Source organism: Callorhinchus milii, unplaced genomic scaffold (assembly GCF_018977255.1).
Source record: "Callorhinchus milii isolate IMCB2004 unplaced genomic scaffold, IMCB_Cmil_1.0 Scaffold12, whole genome shotgun sequence".
NCBI lineage: Eukaryota > Metazoa > Chordata > Chondrichthyes > Chimaeriformes > Callorhinchidae > Callorhinchus > Callorhinchus milii.
Window position 1 is genome coordinate 4,159,628 of NW_024704753.1, and position 22,791 is coordinate 4,182,418.

Sequence of the window (22,791 nt, forward strand, 5' to 3'; positions counted from 1 at the left end):
GAATGCTTCACAGAAGATACCGTCAAGTGAATGGACTACAAGGATTTTTATTATTATTCTATTCCCCGGGCGAAACGCGGCAGCCAACTGCGCACAGCAGTGGGGCACAAACAAAGTGGTGGATTGAATGACCAAATTATTATTAGTATGATGATGATGATTATTATTATTATTATTATTATTTGGCTTTGAAATGATCATCGTTTTCAAGGTGTCTTTAAAACAACAACAACAACAACAAGAGTTCCTTGTCATCTATCCCTTGAAGACCTGTGTGCAACTGTTGGGGTTGGGGTTGGAGGGGTTGAGTGGCACCTGATGCTGGGGGTTGGTGGGGGTTGGTGGGGGGGGGGGGGGGGGAGTGGATGCTTTCTTAAGTTCTGGGGGGAATGCAGAGGATCCAGAGGACGAGGAAGCAAAAAAAGAAAGAAAAAAAAGCCTTGTTGCTGGTTGCAGTTTGTACCTTCTGACGATGAGTCATATACAGCTGAGTGACAGCTCACTGCAGCTCCTCTATAATACAGTCGCTCTCCATCTCCCAAGTCGACTCAGTCAAGCACACACCACAGCTCAACAACTCAACCCAACCAACTCAACCCAACCCAACTCCACTCCAGCTCATCAGGGGCAAAGAGAGAGAGAGAAGACACACAGAGAGAGAGAGAGAGAAAACTTTTCTCAAACCTGCATCATGAAGATCCTCTCCTTGGTCCTCATCAGTTTGACTATCCTAAGCTGTGTTTACACTGCTATCATTACTGGGGTGAGTTAAATACTTTTATCTCTCTCTCTCTCTCTCCTCTCTCACTCTCTTCTCTCTCTCCTCTCTCTCTCTCCTCCCTTTCTCTGATTATAGATTATAGATTTCTAGATTATCAATGGACTTGTTTGCCATGGCTTTGAGATGTTGTGAAAGCTGCTGCTGATGTCAAATGCATTCCTGTGTAATTAATTCGAGTCATGAAATAAGAGTGAGTGAGTGAATGAGTGAGTGAGTGAGTGAGTGTGTGTGTGTTTTTTTTTGTTTCGTTTTATTTTTCTGCGAATGATTGCAAATTTTGCACTGGGGGGGGAAAAAAAATATATATATAGGTAATTCTGCACTGCGAGTTTAAAGACAGGAGGTAAAAGTTTTCCATCTGTTAAATGGGAGAATGCAATCTGCATTTGTTCTATCCTGGTGAAATCTCTTTTGCCCACGTTAAAGGAATAATCTCCAGAAAGCAAACTCCTTGGAACTTGGATTAAATTTCGGTTGTAAATCTATTCTGCTTTTGGCTGCTTTTGGTTTGTAAGTTGCAAAAATTCAGATAAAAGGCTGGGTTGCAAACATTTAATGTTATGTTTTTTCTTAATGCAATGTGCATGTGTATTCGTATTTAAGCGATTTAATCGCTCCCTGAGCTCAAAATTAAGACTTTCTTTGGGGGGGAAAAAAAGTCTTTAACTCACCCTAGTAATGATAGGAGTCGATTGCAAAAGTATTTAGATTAGAACAGGGTAGATTTGGAATTGAGGTTTTGCACTGATAATGCTGCAAATAATTCTAATAGTCACAATATAATATATAATATTTACAAGGCTAATTTTGAACAAACAAAAAAAGGTATGAGTCAAATGCCAGCAGGTTACTTCTGCTACCTGTGATGTCAGAAAATCTCAAAATTCCTTGTCGTCTAAGATTATAATTTAAATTGACAAATCAGTCAGTCAGACAGTCACTGCCAGGTATCTGAAAAATCTTTGCAAAGATTTCGATCTCCTTTCACCATCTCCAGTGCTCACCAAACACATCTGTTTGCACATCTGAAATATCCTCCTCAACTCACTAACCTCCCCCACCATGCCTTCCTTATTTTAATATAATAATAATAATCCTTGCATTTGATATAGCGCCTTATCACGACTTTGAGACGTCTCAAAACATTTCCTTCACAGTGATATATATATCTGATCCGCACAACAGTGTAATTTCAAGGCTGCAATAACTCTGTGGGTTCCAATGACATCGATGGGCCATTGGAATTTCTCCCTTGCGGTTTATGATGTCTCACTACATCCCCATCATGCGTTGGGTGGGAGACTTGCAATATCCTGTTAAGTGGCTACCCCTACACGGCAAAGCCATCCAGAGTAATTGGTGCATTGGGAAGAGTTACAACTATCATTCGATCAATCTCAAAGGTTTTGATGATAAGGCAAACCACAAAACGAAAGCTCAAAAAGGTTTTCCACCTTCCGAGGGAGCAGTAAAGCTCAGTTCCAGCCCTTTGTTTTCTCATCTCCTTTCCTGGATCTTCTATTTTAAGTAGTGGTGAAAGTGTGTTCGAAGTGGAATTGCAAAATAGATGTGTTTTACTGTAACTGCTGTGCCAAGAGGCTATATGGTAATTTCACAAATAGCGGGTTGAAATAATACATCAAGGAAAGATAATGACAAGAGTTTTGTACAGTAATGGAATGAGCTGTGATTCACCAATAATCAATTGGAATGCAATTGCAATGAACCTGGGACTATGTTCATTCATACTGCAACTCATACTGATTGATGGTTTTCTCATTAGTGATCGACAAAACTGATTTCAAACTCCACCTAAAAAATTATAAAGCCTTATTTAAAATGTTTGAATCGCCCTCATCTAATCTGGTTCTCTACCTCCAATCATAGTCATGAAGTGCTCAAACTGTGGTCTACCACGTTTGTACAATTATCTGAACGTAACTGAGAGGGATACATTTCCTTAATTTAGTCACTCTTAGGTATCCCTCCCAGTTTGTAATGTCTAGTGAATTGGGCGAAAACCTCAATAAGAAATTCAATACATAGGAGAGATCCTATGGATGAGGAGGCCCATGGAATTCATGAGTGACAGATTTCAATTGCCTATCTATTGACCTCTAGGAAAATACATTGGAAGGTTCAAGAATGGGAAACTGTCTCATACATGATTAAGGAATGCCACAAGTGAGTATAACATGTGGGTCTACCACCTTGGCCAAAATAAATAGAAGGGACACTAGACAACTTTGTTCACTGGAGTAGACACCTTAGGCATCAGAATCAGCCATGAGCCGTGCTTTAAGCTTGCCACGTACATCACCTTTACAGAATTATAGAATGCAATACACAACAGCGCTCAGCATCACATGGAAAACCAATAATAATAATAATCCTTGCCATTCATTTGGCGCCTTATATAGTTAAGACGTCTCAAAGCGCTTCACAGAATACACTGTAAAGTGAATTAACTATATTTTGTGGGCGAAAAAATATATATATACTGTGCTTGTTACTTGGCCTCTGGTTTCACAGTGAGTACTTCGTAAATTTGACAGCAGCTGAGAGTGAAACGCCAGGTTATCCCAAAGTGATTGGGAGTATTTCTGTCGATTATAAACACGGGATGTGTGTCTGCTACAGTACATATTTTTCCTGCAGTTGGACAAAAAAAAATGACCCACCCAAAAGAGTAACGTGGAAGAATTATACAGTGCAAGTTAAATGGAAAGAAAAGTTATGTGTAGGTGTTTGGGGAACTCACATTTAGTAAGGCATGTTTTCTTAACTTATACTTGTAACTATTACACTATTGCTATTCAGTGGATACAGAAAAATTCCTGAAACAAGGAATGCTTATTTAGAAAATAAATGTATTCCACGTACAAGGGAACTGACTTAGAGGCAATAACTGAGAAAATACCCAACCTGGACATTATTCTGGTGCACCTCCAAGAGACAATTTATTCTTGATTTGAGGACTGCATTATACAAAATAAAAACATGACAGAATTCTTGTTCAATTTGTTTGAATACAAGTAAAATCAATCGTACAAAGAGTCTGTCCATCGCCAGCGATCAATTAAAACTTCACTGACTTTTTACTATTGCAGTCAAGGTTACAATACAATACAAAATTACAGTTGTATAGCGCCTTACACGTCAGGAGGATTTTTCAAGGATTTGGACCCGAGCAGGGGGTGGGGGAGGGGGGGTGTTGGGATCAGGGAGGGTGGAGGCAGCGAGGGTAGGAGGGTGGGCAAAGGCAAGATCGAAGAGGATGGTGGATTGCCATTGAATGGCGTGCCTTTGAAAGCCAAGTGGGCCATTGTGTAGATTTTAGGCACCTGAGAAGTGTAGGGATAGCAAATGCAATGAAAGAAAGCAACACCTCAGTAATGAGAAAAAGATGTTCTCTCTGTTCATGATTATACATAACTTGATGGCTAAGGTTGGAAGCCCAAATTACAGCTAATTAAAGGCTGCATTAGTCTCCTCGTCATTATCAGTGACCAAATGCTAATTTGAATCCTACATTGAAAACATTTAAACATGCTCCTCAAGGGGAGTTGAGCAGAATTGCCTGTTAAGTATATATTCAGGTAGCTTTCACAAAAGATTTGCTTTTTCATAGACCTAAGCATAAGATAGTTCTAACTAACACAAGGTTCAAAACCATGCTATTTTTGTAGTCTCAAATCTCAGCAATCTCTTCATAGTGGATCATCAGGGCCAATATCATTCAATACAACATACAAAATTACATTTGTATAGAGGCTTTCACATTGAGAGGACGTCCCAAGGCGCTGGACAATCAGGGATTTGGACCCAAACTGGGGATTAGGGAGGGTGAGGGGCAAGGAGGGTAGGAGGTTGGAAGAGGCTTGGTCGAAGAGGAAGGTTTTGAGACACGCCTTGAAGGAAGCAATATGTCATCGCATTTGCAGCCACCGTCACCTTCCATTAATCTCATTATAGATGCTATACATTTGGGGAGAACCAGATTAGACGGCAAACAGACTGGCTACAACTCAGACCACACTGTCTGATGGTGCAATATTCCTGATCCTAAGCATAGAAATATTCTGCCACATTATGGGAGGACATCACAGATTTTGTTTCTTCACCCAGAGGGAATTTAACAACTGGAATAAGTTACCAGCAAAGGTGTTTGAGGTCAGGATCCTGGAATCATGTAATGAGATGATGATGTGAAGTCAGGACGGAAGGGTTGGTATTCTGAAAGGATGAGATCAATTTGGTCCAAAAGACCTTCTTCATCTGAATTACTCTTGTCATCTTATGACACTATAGCCATAAAGAAGAGAAGGGGAATGACATTCAGGATTCATTATGGTATCCGGAGTCTAATGAAATAAGTGCTCCTGACAAGTCAGTTGCTAGCAGGCAAATGAGACATCCTGTATCGTAAGGAAATTCTGTACCAACAAACAGGTAGTTTCAATTTTACCTAAGGACAGCATTAAGGGCAGAAGTCTTGCTATTGATAGATTTTATCTCTATCCTAAATGAGAAAAATCATTATGCTTTCCTATCCCGCCATTCCCCAAGTATCTGTAAAGTTTAAGAGTGAGAAGGTTGAAGAGATTCTCGTAGTTTTATACTAGCCCAGAGCATTGTAATTTTAAGACCTCCACCTTCTGTTGTAAACTCATTCAATGATACTGCCCCACAGGAAGGATTTGCTATACTGCACAGAGCAGATTTTTGGTGCATTTCTTGGCAGTTGTATTCACCACGCAATGAATTTAATGAAAATGTAAATGAGGAACACTCATTAAAGATAATTCAGTTGGTAGCAGTGGCAAAGAAATGAACAGTAACATGTCTACCATAAAACTACTCTGACCCTGAAAGATAATATCTTTGTGAAATTATGTCGTGAAATATACAGATGTACCTGTGGTGGAAAGAGAATATAATCTGTAGATATTTCTAACATTAATTTACACATTATTGTAGTGGATAAATGGCCATAAATCATAGATAAATTGAGAAGGTACAAAAATGAAATGCAAAACAATATTTATTCTCTTCCGCACAGAATCCTATCAATGAAACTTGTTGTTCGATTTTGAATTAGAATATTTTAGAGTAGATTCAGAACACCATTAAATTTGTTGATGACAAGCACAAATGTTTGGGTACCACTGATGCTTCCTGTGGAGTCTATGTGGGCATTGGAGCACAATATGTGGGTTGTACCAATCATGTTGAAATGAATGTGTAAACACACGTGTAAACAAAAAACTGACAGATTCTCTTGATTACACAATTAACAAAAAAATTACAAGAATAATCCGTTAACAGTTTCATTAGTTGTTAATTCGATAATTAACGCACTTAAATTTCCTCTTTGCACCTGTGTTTACACATGGTTAGCACAACACGCAAATTAGACACTTTGTGATTTGATCCAGCACTGAAAGACTTCTTTCAGTTTCTCAGCACATTTAATTCGATTTCTTACTTTTTTTTAACAGATAGTTAGTCTAGGAGGGTCAGTCTTTGTCAATCATGATTAAATCACACTATCTACAAAGACTTTCATTCTTCATTGAAAGGCACCAACCTACTTACTGTGAATTAAAAGGGGGTCACATTTTATATGTTTCATTTCTACCTGTTGCCTTCTGTATTGAAAAGACAATTTCTAACGAAGACATTGAGGGCATTGAAGACATAAGATGACATGCAAATGGTCCTTAAGGGCAAGCAAAAGCCAAATAGAATCAATAGAGATGCTGAGAAGATAATAAATATTACTAATAATCCTTATAGCGTCTTATCACATCTTCAAGACGTCTCAAAGCACTTCACAAAATATACTGTAAAGTTAATTGACTGTGTAGTAAAGGTATGTACAGGCCTGGAAAAGACCGGGGTACACAACAAAAAGCAATAAAGTTCAATATTCTGTGGTCGCGATTTGACAATTTCACTTGTCTTACCTATCAGAAGGACTTAGTCCTGTCCAGTATCTCCATGTCAGAAAAGGAGAAGGTCTTCTCTGAGCAGATCTTATGTTTTTATCTTGTACACTCTCCTTTATATTTTACGTTAGCTTCTCCTAACCCATGTAATACATAAGAACATAAGAATATGCTAGGCGAAAGAAGACCAAGGTGTCCCAAACTATATATTGTACCCCATAAGAACATAAGAGTTAAATGTTGCCCAATTGAACTGTTCATCGACAAGAATATGGAGGGGCCTGGAACATGTGTTTTGGAAATGCCATTGTTTGTTGAGAATTAATTGTGATAAATTTAATGCATTGTTTATGTCCTCAAGATGATCTTTGCTATTGTTGAATGGCTAACTTACTTGTTTAAATGCACCCGCTTTCTCGAAAGCTCAGAATCACTTCTGTAGTGTGGATTTCAATAGCCTAAGGTCAGCAAACCTCAAAGTACTATAACCTATGTGCAAATATACAAATGCAGTCTTTTGCCCTAATTTTACTGCATTCAAACGATCATCTAGCTGCAACATAAAATGTTACATTTTTCCCGCATTATCACTTCCAACAATTTATTTTGTAATTTTCACACCAGACTTATAACGTCCCAAAATAGCCCAAATAATGCAAGTAACTGGTGACTCGGAAAGTCTGAGACTCAAGTCAATTCTGATAGTATTGAAGCTGAAATTTGCTGAAACATTAGCTCGATAAAGTCGTAGTGTTAAAATGATTTTTTATATTAGACTTGATTTAGGATCAGGATCACTGGTAAATTCTCAATCAATCAATCAATCAATCAACTTTCCACAGACTTTAACAAATCATTACCATTTAGCATCCTAAACTCTGTGCCTTTGGATGGAGTAAACAACTGATAGAGCAGCTGAAAACATACATATACATCTACGTATAACTCAGTCAGGATAAAGGTCACCAGATGTACTATTGAATAGTGTATCAAAGAAAAAAAACTCCAAAGCATACAAAGGCCACAAACCACAAGTTGTCTGAGCAAAAATACTCACGACATACAATGTAATGCACGGAATTGCCATCCCTCCACTCAAATTGATTTCCTCTCTCTCACTGAGATCCCACATTCAAATTCATTTCATTACCCAACGTAAGGGTCGTGACTATAATTTGAGATTCTTCCATCCAGTTATTATTCAAAATACATCCAGGCCACTAGATGTACTCGGCAGTGTCCAACAAGATGCTTTTGAAATACCTGATCTTGTCTAACCTAGTTATGATTAATTCGTCACTTCTTGTTCCAACAGACTTGGATTGTTGAATATTGATAGTGTTTTCACGTTGTCCAATTTTACTTATTCATGTACAGGCTTGCAACAGGGATCGGGAGTGCAGGCAAGGACACTGCTGTGCTGCTAGCCTGTGGCTTAGGGGCCTCCGAGTGTGCACACCGATGGGTGAAGAAGGCGATAAATGCCATCCTTTGAGTCGCAAAGTTAGTATTTTTTTTGCTTATCATTACCATGAAAGAGGTGGTGAGTGGGGGGGACAGTCATCAAGGATTTTGATTGAAAGAAGCTATGTAAAAAGCAGAAAATATCGCTCTCCTTCAAAGGGTTGTGCAGCTGCATAGATCGCAAAGTACCAGTGACATGCAGAAAGGAAACAAGTGCACTGGACTCACCTGCCCTCTTCCCAGTACAGACACCACCAAAATAATTCAATTATTTAAACGTAATGCAATATAGAATTACATCTGTGTAGCGCCTTTCACGTCGGGAGGATGTCCCAAGGTGCTGGACGGTCAGGGATTTGGACCCGAGCAGGGTACTAAAGCGTAATAAGCTTAATACCATATTGGAGAAGGGGCTATCTATGCTCTATGTCCCAAAGCTCTGAAAAATTAGGTGTCAGGGCCCGAGCATGGGGGAGGGGTGGGGTAGGGGTGAGGGAAGGCAGATAGGTGGGAGGGAGACCAAAGGCACGGTCGAAGAGAAGGGTCTTGAGACCGGCCTTGAAGGAGGCGAGGGAGGAAGCGAGGTGAAGGGACTGTGGGATGGAGTTCCAGAGTGTGGGGGCAGAGAGGCTGAAAGCCCGGCCACCGATGGTAGGGCGGGAGACATGGAGCAGGCCAGAGCCCGATGAACGGAGGGAGCGGGCAGGTTGGTAGGGAATCAGCAGGTCAGAAAAGTAGGAGGAGGCAAGGCCATGGATGACCTTAAAGATCCCCAGGCCAGTTGGGGACAGACATAAAACACATCAGATCGGGTTGAAAATATTAATCATATTCCACTCTGCAGTACAGTTTTCTTGGTTGAAATTGCGTATGAAGCTTCGTCAGATGGTTTGTTATTCACACAGGGGTAATTTAGACCACAGATCCACAGGCTGTGACTTTAATGATGAATAGCGTTGTATCTTGAAGTGCGCATCATAGAAATGGTGCAGAAGAAAGTACTCAAAGCAGCAGAATATGAACGATTTTAACAAAGACAAGCTGTTATCAATTAGTATTAACTTCAAGTAGTGCCCTTAGCATCCTCTTCCATGTAATTTGAAGCATATTCCTTAGAAATCTAAATGAAAGCTCTTGGTCAATAAGGGAGAACATTCGTTTTGTAACAGGGGAAACAAAATCGAGCGCCGGTTTTAAAATGTTACATTTATGCAACTGAAAGGTTTGGGCTCAGACATTCATTGGGGCTTAAGTTCAGTAACTAAACAAATGGCAAATCAATGCTTTTCAATACAGTGAAACTCTGAAAATTCACTCCTGGGCTAAGTCGTCAACCCAACATAACTAGTCACTCACTCGATATCCAGGCTACTCAGGAGTTGGAAATCTGGGTTCGATTCCCGGACAGGATGAAACGTTGGGCAAGTTTCCCTAATCCGCATGCCTTTGTTTACCTAGCAGGAAGTAGGAACCTGGTTGTTAGTCGATTGGCGGATCGCTTTTCCGGGGGTAATAATCCCTCCAAAAAATAAATATTCAATGCACAACTGTTTGTGGGACATTGCTGTGCACAATTGGCTGCCCAGTTTCTAATTCAAATTAAACAGTCAATTCACTTTACAGTGTATTCTGTGAAGCCCTTTGAGACGTCTCGAAGATACGATAAGGCGCTATATAAGGCGCAAGGATTAATAATAATAATATAATAATAATCCTTGCATTTGATATAGCGCTTTTCACGTCGGGAGGACGTCCCAAAGCGCTTCACAATTATTATTGTTATTCAAGTACTTTTACTTTTGAGACACTATGCATTGGATGGTCAACTCTAATAAGTAGTTATTTGAGCTTTTTCCCTTGGGTGATGAATTGTCACAGTTTCACTCTATAATGTTAGCGCTTGTTATAACATGTACTCTTCATTGCTCCTTCATCAGTAGAGCTCTCCAGTGAATTAGCCTTGCTTGTAAAACACATATTACACGCCTTAAACATACCCTCTGCCAAGGGCTTAGACATTCACAAAACAGTTTCACAGTTTTTTTCAAGAATCAGTGTTATCAATGTATTTAAGTAGACAGAAAAAAAATTGGTTTCATATTTACCAAGACAGAAAGCTGCAGTTAACTCCTTTAGCTGTGTATCGATAGCTTCATGATAAATGCATTATTGAGGACAAATTCAATCTGTGTCTATTTTGTGACCATACCATCCAGAATATGGCAAATTCTTAAATACACGCTCCTCAATTTTGAAGCAGGTTTTCTGCTAACTCTCTTAAGAGCTACAGAAAAACAACTTCAGTGTTAACGATTGAATTCAACAATTTGCCAAATTATGGACACTGTAAACGCTACTTACATCTAGACCTAGGGGGAAATTCTTCCCGTATTTTTTCTTCCTCACATACGATCATAGTAATTTGCCAAAATATTTGCAGGCAATCATCTTTAGAAATGAAAGACCAATGTTTCTCTTTAATCAATGCACAAATGAGTACACATAGAAAAACAGCTTGGACATTAAAGAGGATTCCTTATTCGCATGTTTGTAAAATGACTTATTTCAACATGAATAGTGAATAGTGTTTTAACTCCATTATATTTGTACCCTAGGTCCCATACTTTGGGGAGCGCAGACATCACCTCTGCCCTTGCTTGCCGAATCTTGCATGTATCAACCTTTCAAATGGACAATACAAATGTTCACCGGCGTTCAATTACGAAGGCATCAAAATTGAAGACGTCCATCGTAATCATTATTGGATAATGGACTGACAAATCTTATGTTGATTTGAGCTCTTTATATGTGGGCTTTAACCATGCAGGTTCTTTCTGTGAATAGTCTCAGCAATTAAGTAATACACTTCTTAATTGTCCAATTGTCCAACATAATGTGGTTGAATAAAATCCAAGATTCTTCTAATCCGGTCACATGCAACTTCATTTCTGATGTAGGGGGAAAGATATATTTAATCAAATGCAACCCCTAACCTTTCCCCCCCCTCCCACCACCACCACACACCTCCACCCCAATCACAGTTCAATTGAGGAGAGCGGCATTATGAGTTTGTGTAGAAGAGCAAATATTAATCTTTTCAAAGGTGAATGCATAAAAAGGTAAAGGATATTTGTCAAATCATACTAAATAAATTCTCTTTTGTGTTGTGACTCTACTCACGATCGTTTGCCAATAACAACAACAACAAAATTACATTTGTGTAGCACCTTTCAAGTCGGAAGGACATTCCAAGGCGCTGGACAGTCAGTGTTTCGGACCCGAGCTGGGGGTCGGTGTCGGGGAGGGTGGAGGGCAGGGCAGGAAGCAGGGTGATCGAAAACACGGTCGAAGAGGAGGTCTTGAAATGGGTCTTGAAGGATACAAGGGAGGGGTTGAGGCGGAGGGACTGCGGGATGGAGTTCCAGAGGGTGGGTGCAGAGTGGCAGAAGGCCTGACCGCCAATGGTGGGGTGAGCGAGGCAGGTGAATGGGGAGCCGGCCGGAGCCCGCTGAGTGGAGGAATCGGCCAGGATGATAGGGAGTTAGGAGATTGCAGAGGTAAGCGGGGAGCAAGACCATGGAGGGCTTTGAAGGTGAGGACCAAGATCTTGTTAGGGTCACGGAGCCTGGTGTGGGAGAGGAAATGGGCTGCAGAGTTCTGGATGAGTTGGGGAGGCCAACAAGCAAAGAGTTTGCATAGTCAAGCCTTGATGTAATGAAAGTGTGTATGAGGGTTTAGGCGGCCTGCGGTGTGAGACAGTGGTAGAGCCGGGTGACGTTGCGGAGGTGGGGGAAGGCAGAGCAGGTCATGGCACAGATGTGGGGAAGAAATGATAGTTGAGGGTCAAACAAGACGCCAAAGTTCCAGACTGGCTTAGTAAGGTGGAGTGTGCAGCACCTGAGAGGAGAGGCAATGGATAAGGATAGAGTGGCCGACAGTGTCGAAGGCAGCAGAGAGGTCAAGGAGGATGAGGAGGCAGAGGGAGCCCTGTTTGGAGATGGACACAATGTCATTTATCACATTGACCAGGGCTGTTTCTGTGCTGTGGGCGGCACAGAAACCTGATGGAGGGGTTTGTGAAGGGAGTGGTGGGAGAGGAAAGAGTGAAGCTGGGAATCAACAACTTGTTCCAGGACCTTGGAGAGGAAAGGGAGGTTGGAGATAGGGCAGTAGTTTGAGAGTAGAGATGGGTCCAGGAAGGGGTTTTTAAGGATGGGAGAGATAGTGGCCATTTTTAATTTAGTGGGAACAGTACCAGAGGGCAGGGAGAGGTTTATGATGTCTGTGAGTAGAGGGGCAAGAAGGTGGAGCTGGGAGGTAAGGAGAGGAATAGGGATGGAGTCCAGGGAGCAGGTGGTCGGTTTCATGCGGGTCAGTGGTGGTGAGAGAGAATTGGGAGACAGGTTCGAAGGTGTGGAGGCAGTGATGGGTAGGGGCCGGGTTGGGAGGGGAGATGGTGAGGGGGTAGTAGACGGAAGGGCAGAGGCAGCCGAGCAGATCCCATCAACTTTGGATTCGAGGAAATCCAGCATCGCCTCGCAGTTGGCATTGGAGGTGAGGATGGGCGAGGCGTGAGAGTGTGGTCGGAGGAGCCGGTTGATGATGGAGAAGAGGAGATTGAGGGTTGTCCTTGGCCGCCAAGATTGTCTTGGAGTAGAACGACAGTTTAGCAGAGGCAAGGGGGGAGTGGTAAGATTTGATAAGGTCCAGCCAGATCTGCCGATGGACATTAAGCTCAAAGTAAGCCAGGTGCCTTCAGCGGCACGCAACTGTGCTTTAAGGGAACGGAGGTGACTGGTGTACCATGGTGATTTACATGAATAGGAGATGGTTCAGGAAGAGAGAAGAGCAAGGGAATCGAGAGTGGAGAGGGAGCTGTGGAGAAGAGTGACCAAGGAGGATAGGTCATTGCCGGAGGAAGCCCAGAGGGGAAGGAGTTCAGATGACTCCAAGTTAGCTGAGAGGCAGGGGAGATCACCAGGTCGAGGGGATGACCGCGGAGGTGGGTAGCGGAGTGGATGTGGAGGGAGAGGTTGAGGGAGGAGATAAGGGAGGAGAAGTCAGCAGAGGTAGAGCAAGAGGGGGTGAAGTGAAGGTTGAAGTTGCCTAGGATGAGGAGGCATTCGGAGCAGAGAGAAAGGGAAAATAGAAGGGTGGAGATGTCGGGGATGAAGGTGGGGGAGAGCTTGGGGTGGGGGGGGGCGATAGATAAGGAGAATTTTGAGGGAAAGGTTGGAGGGGTGATAAAGGATAAGCTGCTCAAAGGAGGAGAAGGTTCCAGAGTAGTAAGGGGATAGGCCGAGCGGGGACCAGGAGATGAGAGCCACCTTGCCACCATGGCGATTAGGTCGAGGGGTATGATGGAAGGTGTAGCTGGGTGGTGTGGCCTGTCAAATCTTTGCAGGGTTTATGGAGATCTGTGAGAAATCAATCTGGAACAGAATGCAAGGTCAAGCTAATTATGCAAATCAATCATTTATAAATGAAGTCTCGGGGAATTTGAATTTTTTAAAAAACCGAAACGAGCTCTGATGATAGGATTGCCCGTGAAAGTCTTTTTCATGCAGTTTCACGGGCTGACAGAGAAAGTTTTGCAGCTATTTATTTATTTACTGGGCATCTAAAAGTGTCACTATTCGAAAAGACAAGGGTGTTTCTGGCCAACAACCCAACAGATAAAAATTGGTCAAGTCATTTCATGGTATTTGCGGGGCATTGTTAGGTTGCTGTGTTCATCTATAAATATAGACTGCACTTTACAGAAAACTTAGTGAGTCACTTTGAGATGTTATCAGCGTTATAGGTGCTATATCAAATGCAACAATTATTATCTTAGTGCCTACTTTGTTGATGTGACACGACACAATTACTGGTGGTTAATCTGGCATTAGTGAATTTTGTGGCAGAATAAAAAGCCAAGTAGTTCTGGGGAGTGAAAAAATTCTCTTCATAGATAACCTGGGACAATCAAACTTGATGCACAAATGAATAGCTATGGTGACTCCAAGTTGAAATTCCAACAGACGAAAAATGGACCCCTTCTCTGATTACTCTTAGATCTGGAAAATTTAGCTAATGGCCTTTTGGTATTACTTTTCTTCTTTTGAAAAAAATACTTTTCACAAGTTTGCATGATTCTTTAAATCCTATACTTCTTCTGGGTTGAAAGTGGTTGCCAAGAAAACCATGGTTGGTTAAGATTCATTCCAGGTAGTTAACACTAATTTGTTAGGGATCAATGTTTGAGGATTCGTCAAGTGGAAAGCAGACTTTTGGAGTTGGAGTCTGGAATCTCCTGAAAACGAAGCAGATTGGTTCTCCTTGTGATTTAAAGCAGAGCCAATGGACTGTGTACCAAGAATGTACCTCAACTGCTCTCTGGAGATGAGCTTTCATCCTGTGCTTAAAAATATCTTCCACAGTTCATGCTGAGTATCAATGTTATGCAGCTACCAAATGCCACAAAACCTATCATCTTTTGAGAGCTGTAATGTAGTACACCTCCAGATTGTTTCAGACGTGGAAAATGCGTTTTAAGCATTCCAAGTCCTTTCCAGTAAATGTCAGATTGATCAATGCATTTGATTACAGTGTTTTTCAACAGAACAGCGAGGAACGAGCAAAGCAGCCATCAGTCACAGTTTCAGAATGTAACCATTATCAAGCAGTCAGTCATACAAAGACTCGCCTGTGTCAAATATTGAAGAGATGAATGTCTAAGATAACTGAATGTCTATTAGTCCTCAAGTATATGCCAGATCACCCTTTTGAGAATTGTGCATTTCTTAAAGTGGAATTTGCATTTCAGAAATGCAAAGAACTAGCAATAAGAAAAAAATACACACACATTAGCTCATACATTAGGTGGAATAGCTCCAGGTGGTACCGATATTGGGTGAATTGTCTCCTCCTAAACCTTCTTACACTGTAATTCATATGAATCTATGCCTGAGGTGAGATTTTGTTTCCGAGCTCTTTAAGGCACTGCAACCCTTGCAGAACTCGCCAATTTGATGAAACTATTTTCATTGCTGGGTTGCAGAAATGAAATTGTACTAGTGGAAAAACCTGTAACCTTGAGCAGTTTTTATTTTGCACAAAAGTGACACTACTCCGATTGTAGCAACTTTAGTGGAGACACAGCCATATATCATTTTCTCTTTATTTTTCCATTTCCATCAAAGTACATTGCCTTGACTGTTATTCACACACAGAGTGACTACCTCTAAAGAAAGGAAAGGCTTTTCATGTGCATCGATGGTGACATTGGCTTTTGCTGTTTTTGAACAGTCAACCAGTGTTTGTGTGAGAAAACCTTTTACGGTTAAAAGGTAATCTTTTCACCAAATTGTTTCTGATTTGTGTTGTGCTCGTTAGAAATTCATTTTAATGAAATGCTACTTCAATTTATTAAATCTAGATGTTTTGCTAAACAGCAGTGTTGCAATGCATTAGTGCAATAATAATAAGCCTTGCATTTGATAAAGTGCCTTATCACGTCTTCAAGAAGTTTCAAATCACTTCACAGAATATGTTGTAAAGTGAATTGATTGTATATTTTGTGGGCGAAACACAGCAGGTGATTGCGCACAATAATAATAATAATAATAATCCTTGCGTTTCATATAGCGCTTTTCACGTCTTCTAGAGTCCTATAGCTCAGTGGTTAGAGCATTCGCTTTGCAAGTGAGAGACCTGAGTTCAATTCCAGGCAGAGGGCGAAACCTTGGGCAAGTTTCCTTACTCCACACACCTAATAATAATCCCTCCAAAACCCAAAACAATAATAAATTGGTCATTTTCAATCCACGACTGCTTGTGGGACATTGCTGTGCGCAATTAGCTGCCGCGTTCGCCCACAAATATACAGTCAATTCACTTTACAGTGTGTTCTGTGAAGCGCTTTGGGACGACCTCCCGACGTGAAAAGCGCTATATCAAATGCAAGGATTATTATTATTATTATTAGACGTCTCAAAGCTGTTCACAGAATATAGTCTAAAGTGATGGTCTCAGGTAACCTTGAATAGTATTCATAAAGCCCTCAACTTCTTTTCCTTGCCCACCGTGGTCTTACCTACTTCATTGGAGTTGGCGTTGCAATCATCAGAGGGATGGGGGCTGATAGGGGGGGAAAGTGATAGTTTGGATACGTTCCAATGGCTGCCTAAGACTATCATTGGCTGAGGAATGTGAGCAGGCAGTGTTCTCTATCACTGTTGATGTGTTTGACTTGTGTGAGGAGGCAAAAATGGGAGAGAGTGCGGATTGAAATCTCCAGATATGGATTCAAACCTTCATGAAAAAATAACCGAGCTCTATCCTTCGAAGCCCCGGAAGTATTAACGTTCAATGGATATTAAAATTGGCCGGACAAATATTTAATACCAACTGAATCCGTAACAGAAAAGACTCAATCCTTTATTTCCAGTTAAGTGACATTCTTCAATTTGTTGCATTTATAATAATAATAATAATAATAATAATAATATTAATAATAATAATAATAATAATCCTTGCATTTGATATAGCGCTTTTCACATCTTCTCAACGTCTCAAAGCAAAAAAAATGATATTAAAGGGCTATTGCAGGCATCTGCTTTGCTTCTACCCCACCTCCTCCCCACCCCCTCTCCTGTCCTCCCCACCACAAAGCATGTAGATGAATATGTCAATTCGATTAGTACCAAGGCAATAACAATGTATTCAATGTCACAGATTAAATTGGTATAGATATCAGGCTCAATCTGCATTTCCGCTTGTTTTAGCTGGAAAAAGCAGTCGTCCTGATTTGTGAGTCAAATATATGCAACAGACCAGCAGGACAAGAACGACACAAATTCAGGTTTGTGAAAGGTCATTTGAGGACACGCCCCAGGAAAAATTTCTTCACCCAGTGAGCAATTAACTACTGGAGTACGTTAGCAGGAGGAGTGGATGAAGCCAGGATGCTTGAGTCATTTGAGGCTCAATATTGGGAGGACAGAGGGCAGAGATTCTGCAAGGTTTACGATCAAATGAGCCAAAAGGCCTTTGTGATCTTTTAAAGGCGTTGTAATTGCTTCAAAGTAGTCTGCACCTAAATCAATCCATAATTGGGAATGTGGCATCCACTGTTACACTAGTTTTGAGCTTCCAAAGTTGGAGAAGCCGGCCAAAAATTGTAAACATTTTAATGTTTTGCTGGAACTGCTTTAATGAGAACTTGTACTTCCTGCCTCCGCCCTTTGCATAGACACTTGGGATAAAAACCTTGCTCTCTTGCTAATGAGGAGATTAAACTAGAGTACTTGGTGTTGCAAAATCACAGTGCTAATGCTGCTCAGTGATGTTGCTCCAGGGATACAACTTAGTCCTGTGTGTTATGCCAAACGGAAGCATTTCTGCTCATTTGGTGCCCTGATAATCTGTGATCATTTAATGCAGGAGCATTCTACCAGTCGATAGGGAGGCTGTGTGCATGCTAGGCGCTGTTACATGTCAGAAGTACATCAAAGGCTGGGATATGCATTAATCAGTGCCTCTTTGTTGAATGAATTATAATTATCCATGTTGCACCTACGTTATGTTATCGTGCGCTCGCTCTCCCCCACACTGATGCTTAAATGCATTATAACAAGGGAGGCACATCTGAATGCACAAGCTTTCAATGCCTACAGCACATACTCTGAACTGAAATCACTTGTCATTATAATTGTAGCAGTCGTGCTGCTTAGCCTCCTCGTTGCTCTGAACGAGTCATTGTTCAGAGATGGCGGTAAGATACATGAAAGCCTAAGTCTGACCCATGAATGCATGGCAGTTCGTTGGTACTGTAGTAAGAAGTACAGGATTTTAACCATACGGACAATGAAACCTTTAGCGTGGTGTCCTTACGTGTTGTATTCTGTAGCAATATGAAATGATCCTCGTCAAGACAAGCTATAGAGTATTCCTGTCTATTGCTGCTATCACTAAGACCTGTCCTCATCTCCACATCTTGTGCTGATTTCAGACATTAGGCATTTTCGTTAAAGATTATTATTGGCTTCTACGGAACACAATGGGTAGAATTTTGCCAACATACAATGTATTCATTGAATGCAGTTTTCTTTTTTTGCTGTTTTGGTCGACAAAGCTGTGTTTTTTCATAAAATTTTAAACATACTGTCATTTTTTCAGGATTTAAAAAAATACTCAAAGCTATTTTCATGCTGAAAATGAATTGTGGACAAAGTAGTTTGCTTTCCTGGCAGTCTGTATAATGTGCTCTCTTCCAAAATGTAACACCACCAATAAAACATTCAACTGAGCCCTTTCTAAAAAGTGTTTGTATTTTTGGGCTCTTTTCCCACGTTCTTTGGCTGCAGTTTTGAATTTGCACATAACTGATAGGCTCATATATTAATTTAAAATGACCAATTGAGCTGTTATATTTTCCCTTTTCCATTATATATATGTTCTTAATAATAATAATCCTTGCCTTACATATAGCGCCTTATCACATCAGTGAGATGTCTCAAAGCGCTTCACAGAATATATTGTAAAGTGAAATGACTGTATATTGTGTGGGCGAATCTTGTTTTGGGTATCCCTTTTCTGTATGAATTATCTTATATTGTTCTTACTCACAGAAACAGTATCGATCAAAATTTCTCTGCTGGTGATGACTTGAGTGCCAAACCTGTTTACTGATCCTGTAACTCCAGTTGATAAGCCGTTGTTAACATCACTGTGTTTGTCCTTGTTCTTTTGCCTGTTACAGTTTGTAGCCTGCTGCTATAAATGTTATATTCCTCCTGCTTTGCCACTTATGCCTAACACCTGTCAGTATTCAAACACTTTCCATTGATGCTTATTCTGATGGGAATTCTTGAACGAATACCTATGAGCAGCCTGATGATTATTATTGGTGCCAATCTGTTCCCTGTCGACGGTGGTACAGTGCACATCAGTATCTGGCACAGTGTACTCATTTGTTATGCTGACGCGATTTAAAAATAGACGACAGGGCTCACCTGACAGCTCAGCGAGTTGACTTCAGAGAACAGCTGAGCCGTGCAGACAAAGAAGATTTTCAGGTCAAATTCTCAGTCTTTGCTGAACTAGTTAATCTTGCCATGGAGGTGCTAGCCGGGATGCTATTGCTTTCGATGCCCTAGATGGGGATGGGATAATCAGACAAGATTCCTATTCCTAATCAGTATCTGGCAACCACTGCTAGCCTGTGTATGGTGGAGCTGGGGAGACCAGCGAGGGAGGCATTGGACTAGTCCAGCCGGGAAGTGCCGAAGGCATTGTCGAGGGTTTCGGCTGTGTTGGTTGTGAGCCAGGGGGAGAGGGAGGTGGGACGTGATCGTAAACACGATCAAAAAGGAAGGTCTTTAGGTGGGATTTGAAAGTGGGGATGGAGGGATTGAGGGAGAGAGTTCCAGTGTTTCAGGGTGTAGTGACTGAAGGCACAGCTACTGATGGTGGAGCGGAGGGGACAAGGGACAAACAGGAGGCTGGAGCCAACCGAGCAGAGGCAGCTGCTGGTGGAGTTAGGGGCAAACAGGTCGGATAGATAGGGAGGTGCGAGGGCATGAAGGGATTTGAAAATGAGTGAGAGGATGTTGAAATCGATCCGTTCGGTAATTGGGAGTCAGTGGAGCCCGGCAAGGACTTGTGTGATAGGGTACAGAGTTTTGTGCAAGTGAGTATAGGGGGAGGAGAGTTTAGAATTAATTGTGTTTTGTGTATGAGTCTATACACCTGGTTACTTGGATCAGGAGCCAGAGGGCCACCAATGGCCTTGGAACTGTATCCCAACAGAAAGACTAAAGGGGGAAGAATATTAATCCCTGCAAGTAAAAATATGAAGAGCTTTATTGCACAATACTGGAGAGCTTGGGAGTTTTATAATTCTCTGAGTCTCTGACTGTAGAATAACATTTCATAAAACACTGTGTCATTCGGCTCGACTTCAGCACTAAACACAGAAGAAACTTGGGTTTGGAGCTGCATCATTTGTCACGACAATATGAACGATGAGTCGAATACTGCAGCTAAATGGCATCACATCTGTCGGGTAATATATTCTCTTACCACGTGGAGTGTAGAAAATGTTGCGGTCTACATCAAATAAATGTACAAAGCGACAGATGGACCATCGCACTGCTGCCATTGTTCTTTCAGGAGACCTATAAAGCTCTTCCTCACGAGCGATGGAACATTTGGTAATGTTTGTGATCTGTGAGCATTGTCTTGTTTGGGTTGAGATTTGTTCCAATCTGCTTCATGTGGCTCAATCTCATTCACTTGTGTGCATTATGTATTTCTGCCATTTGCATGGAGCATGGACTGTTAAACACTTGCTTAATGGTATATTATTCATTGAAAGAACAATGGAATTACTTACTATCCTGCCTTCAACGGTGCCATTCATAAACTGCAAATATTTTATACAACACTGTAACTGCCTACTGTCCTTCTACATTCCTTTGAATTTACAGGGAGTGTCCATGTGCCATCCCGCCATTAATAGCCCATCACACCATCAGTGCAACTATGGTGAGTTTAAAAGAACACACAGCGCTCTTATGAGGTTCGACAAATACAAACAGTATCTTTCTTAGACGGTCAAATGGAAGATGTGCTTGTCACCATTGGTTGGTGAATACTGTAAACCCCCCCAGTGTTCAATTATTTATGATATCCATAGTAATAATAATCCTTGCTTATCGCATCATTGAAACGTCTCAAAGCACTTCACAGGATTTACCGTAAAGTGTCGTAGCAGCCAATTTGTACACAGCAATGCACTCGAACAAAGATGAGGGGCGGTGTTGCAGGCATGTAACCTCATGTCCAACATTAAATCTTTCTACGGGAATAGGGAATCTGCCCCAATCCACGATTAGAGGTGAGGTGTTGCATCCTTAAGGAGGGTTAAATTACTTACACTATTTCTTCCCACACACTCACATCACCCACAAACACAGAATGAAATAAATTGAGTTTTTAATGTGACATTTGACTTGAAAATGTGCCATTTGCAAACCAGTAGTCACAATAAGCACAACGACTGAAGCATTTGCAACCTCTTTCTGAATGCTTGTGAACTTTAACAGACTATTTGAGTGAGCCTAGACATTCAGCCCAGAATTCCACAAGTGATGGGAATTAAAGAACGCTTCAGTTATCCGCACCTTCCAATTTCTCCTCTTTCATACACCTAGAGGTGTCAGTCTGACTCAGGTGGTAGAGGCAGAAGTTCGTGGGTTCAAGTCCCTCCATGGGAACTTTGAGCTCATACACACCCAGGACACTCCAGGGCAGTGCTGCATCATCAGAGGTGATGTCCTGTGGATGAGACATTAAACCAAGGTCCCGTCTGCCTGGTGGACATTAAAGATCTCATGGCCATATACGAAAAAAGAGTGTCTCCCAGTGTCCTGGCCAACAATCTCCCAAATTAAATTGGTAATTCATTTCATGGCTGTTTGTGGGACATTGCTGTGCGCAAAATTGGCTGCTGCATTTGCCAACAAAATGCAGTCACTACACTTTAAATCCTGTGAAGCATTTGTGATGTCCTACCGAAATGAAAGGTGCAATATCAAATGCAAGGAGTATTATTTCTGGGATAAATGCCGGTACACTGCATTCCAATACCATTTCAGATCCTCTGTTTTTATATTTTTGTGGGGTTTTTTTTAAAAAAAATTGGGTTGCAGAATATTTGTGTGGGGAAAAAGGTTTTCTAAAAGAAATTGCCCAAAAGTGTCCCATGGATCAACAAGTATCTACTTATATGACAAACGTGCCTCTGAATATAATAGCAGCTCAGATACTTTTTGTTGCACTGGCACCTGACGCCCACACACTCACAACAACATACGTTATTGTCTGGCACTTGTGTGCTAGATATTTGCCCTCACCGTATTTTTAAAACTGTTTTTTGTCATTACAGTGTGCTAATTAAAGTGTGATATTATGGACCAGTTTTTGCCATTTAACATGCGCCTTTAAGTAAATGTTGCAGCAGTTTATGACAGATTCGATGTGTCCACCGATGGCCTAAAATTCCATCCAGCCTTATCCAATACGTCCATTTTGTCTTTAGAATCTAAAAGCCCGGAGCACTGCAGAGAATTGTTAACTGGACCCTAAATGTGAAAGCCGCTTCTTTTTTAAGAACTGCGGAAACCCGGATTCCAAATTTGGACTGAATTTTCCACAATTCGGTGCGATCTATAATGCTAGGACAAAATGGACAAGGCTAGCTGGAATTTCGGGCCACAGAAATGTCACAACTTATATCATCCCATCAAGTATTGCTTGGATAGGAAAATTCTTGTCTTTGACACTTCCCGTCCACTTGTGGAAATCCACAACTTGTTCCAACAACAACAAAATTACATTTGTATTGCATCTTTCATGTCAGGAGGACGTCCCAAGGCGCTGGCCAATCTCTGAGAGGGTGGAGAGTGACCGAAGGCAAGGTTGAAGAGGAGGGTTTTGAGACGGGTCTTGAAGGAGGCAAGGAAGGGTCGGAGGGACTGCGGGATGGAGTTCCAGAGGGTGGGGGCAGAGTGGTTGAAGGCCTCCCCGCCAATGGTGGGGCAGTGAGAA

The 22,791-nt window shown here is 41.4% G+C and overlaps 1 protein-coding gene across 1 annotated transcript; it reads left to right on the forward strand.

Annotated features, from left to right (window-relative positions):
* Positions 1-690: 690 nt before the first annotated feature.
* Positions 691-19,337, forward strand: LOC103179808 (AVIToxin-VAR1-like). Its single transcript, XM_042339685.1, has 5 exons — positions 691-763; positions 8,110-8,235; positions 10,812-10,947; positions 17,897-17,953; positions 19,180-19,337. The coding sequence occupies exons 1-5, from the start codon at positions 692-694 to the stop codon at positions 19,335-19,337; spliced, it is 549 nt and encodes a 182-aa protein (XP_042195619.1). The 5' UTR covers position 691.
* Positions 19,338-22,791: the final 3,454 nt, after the last annotated feature.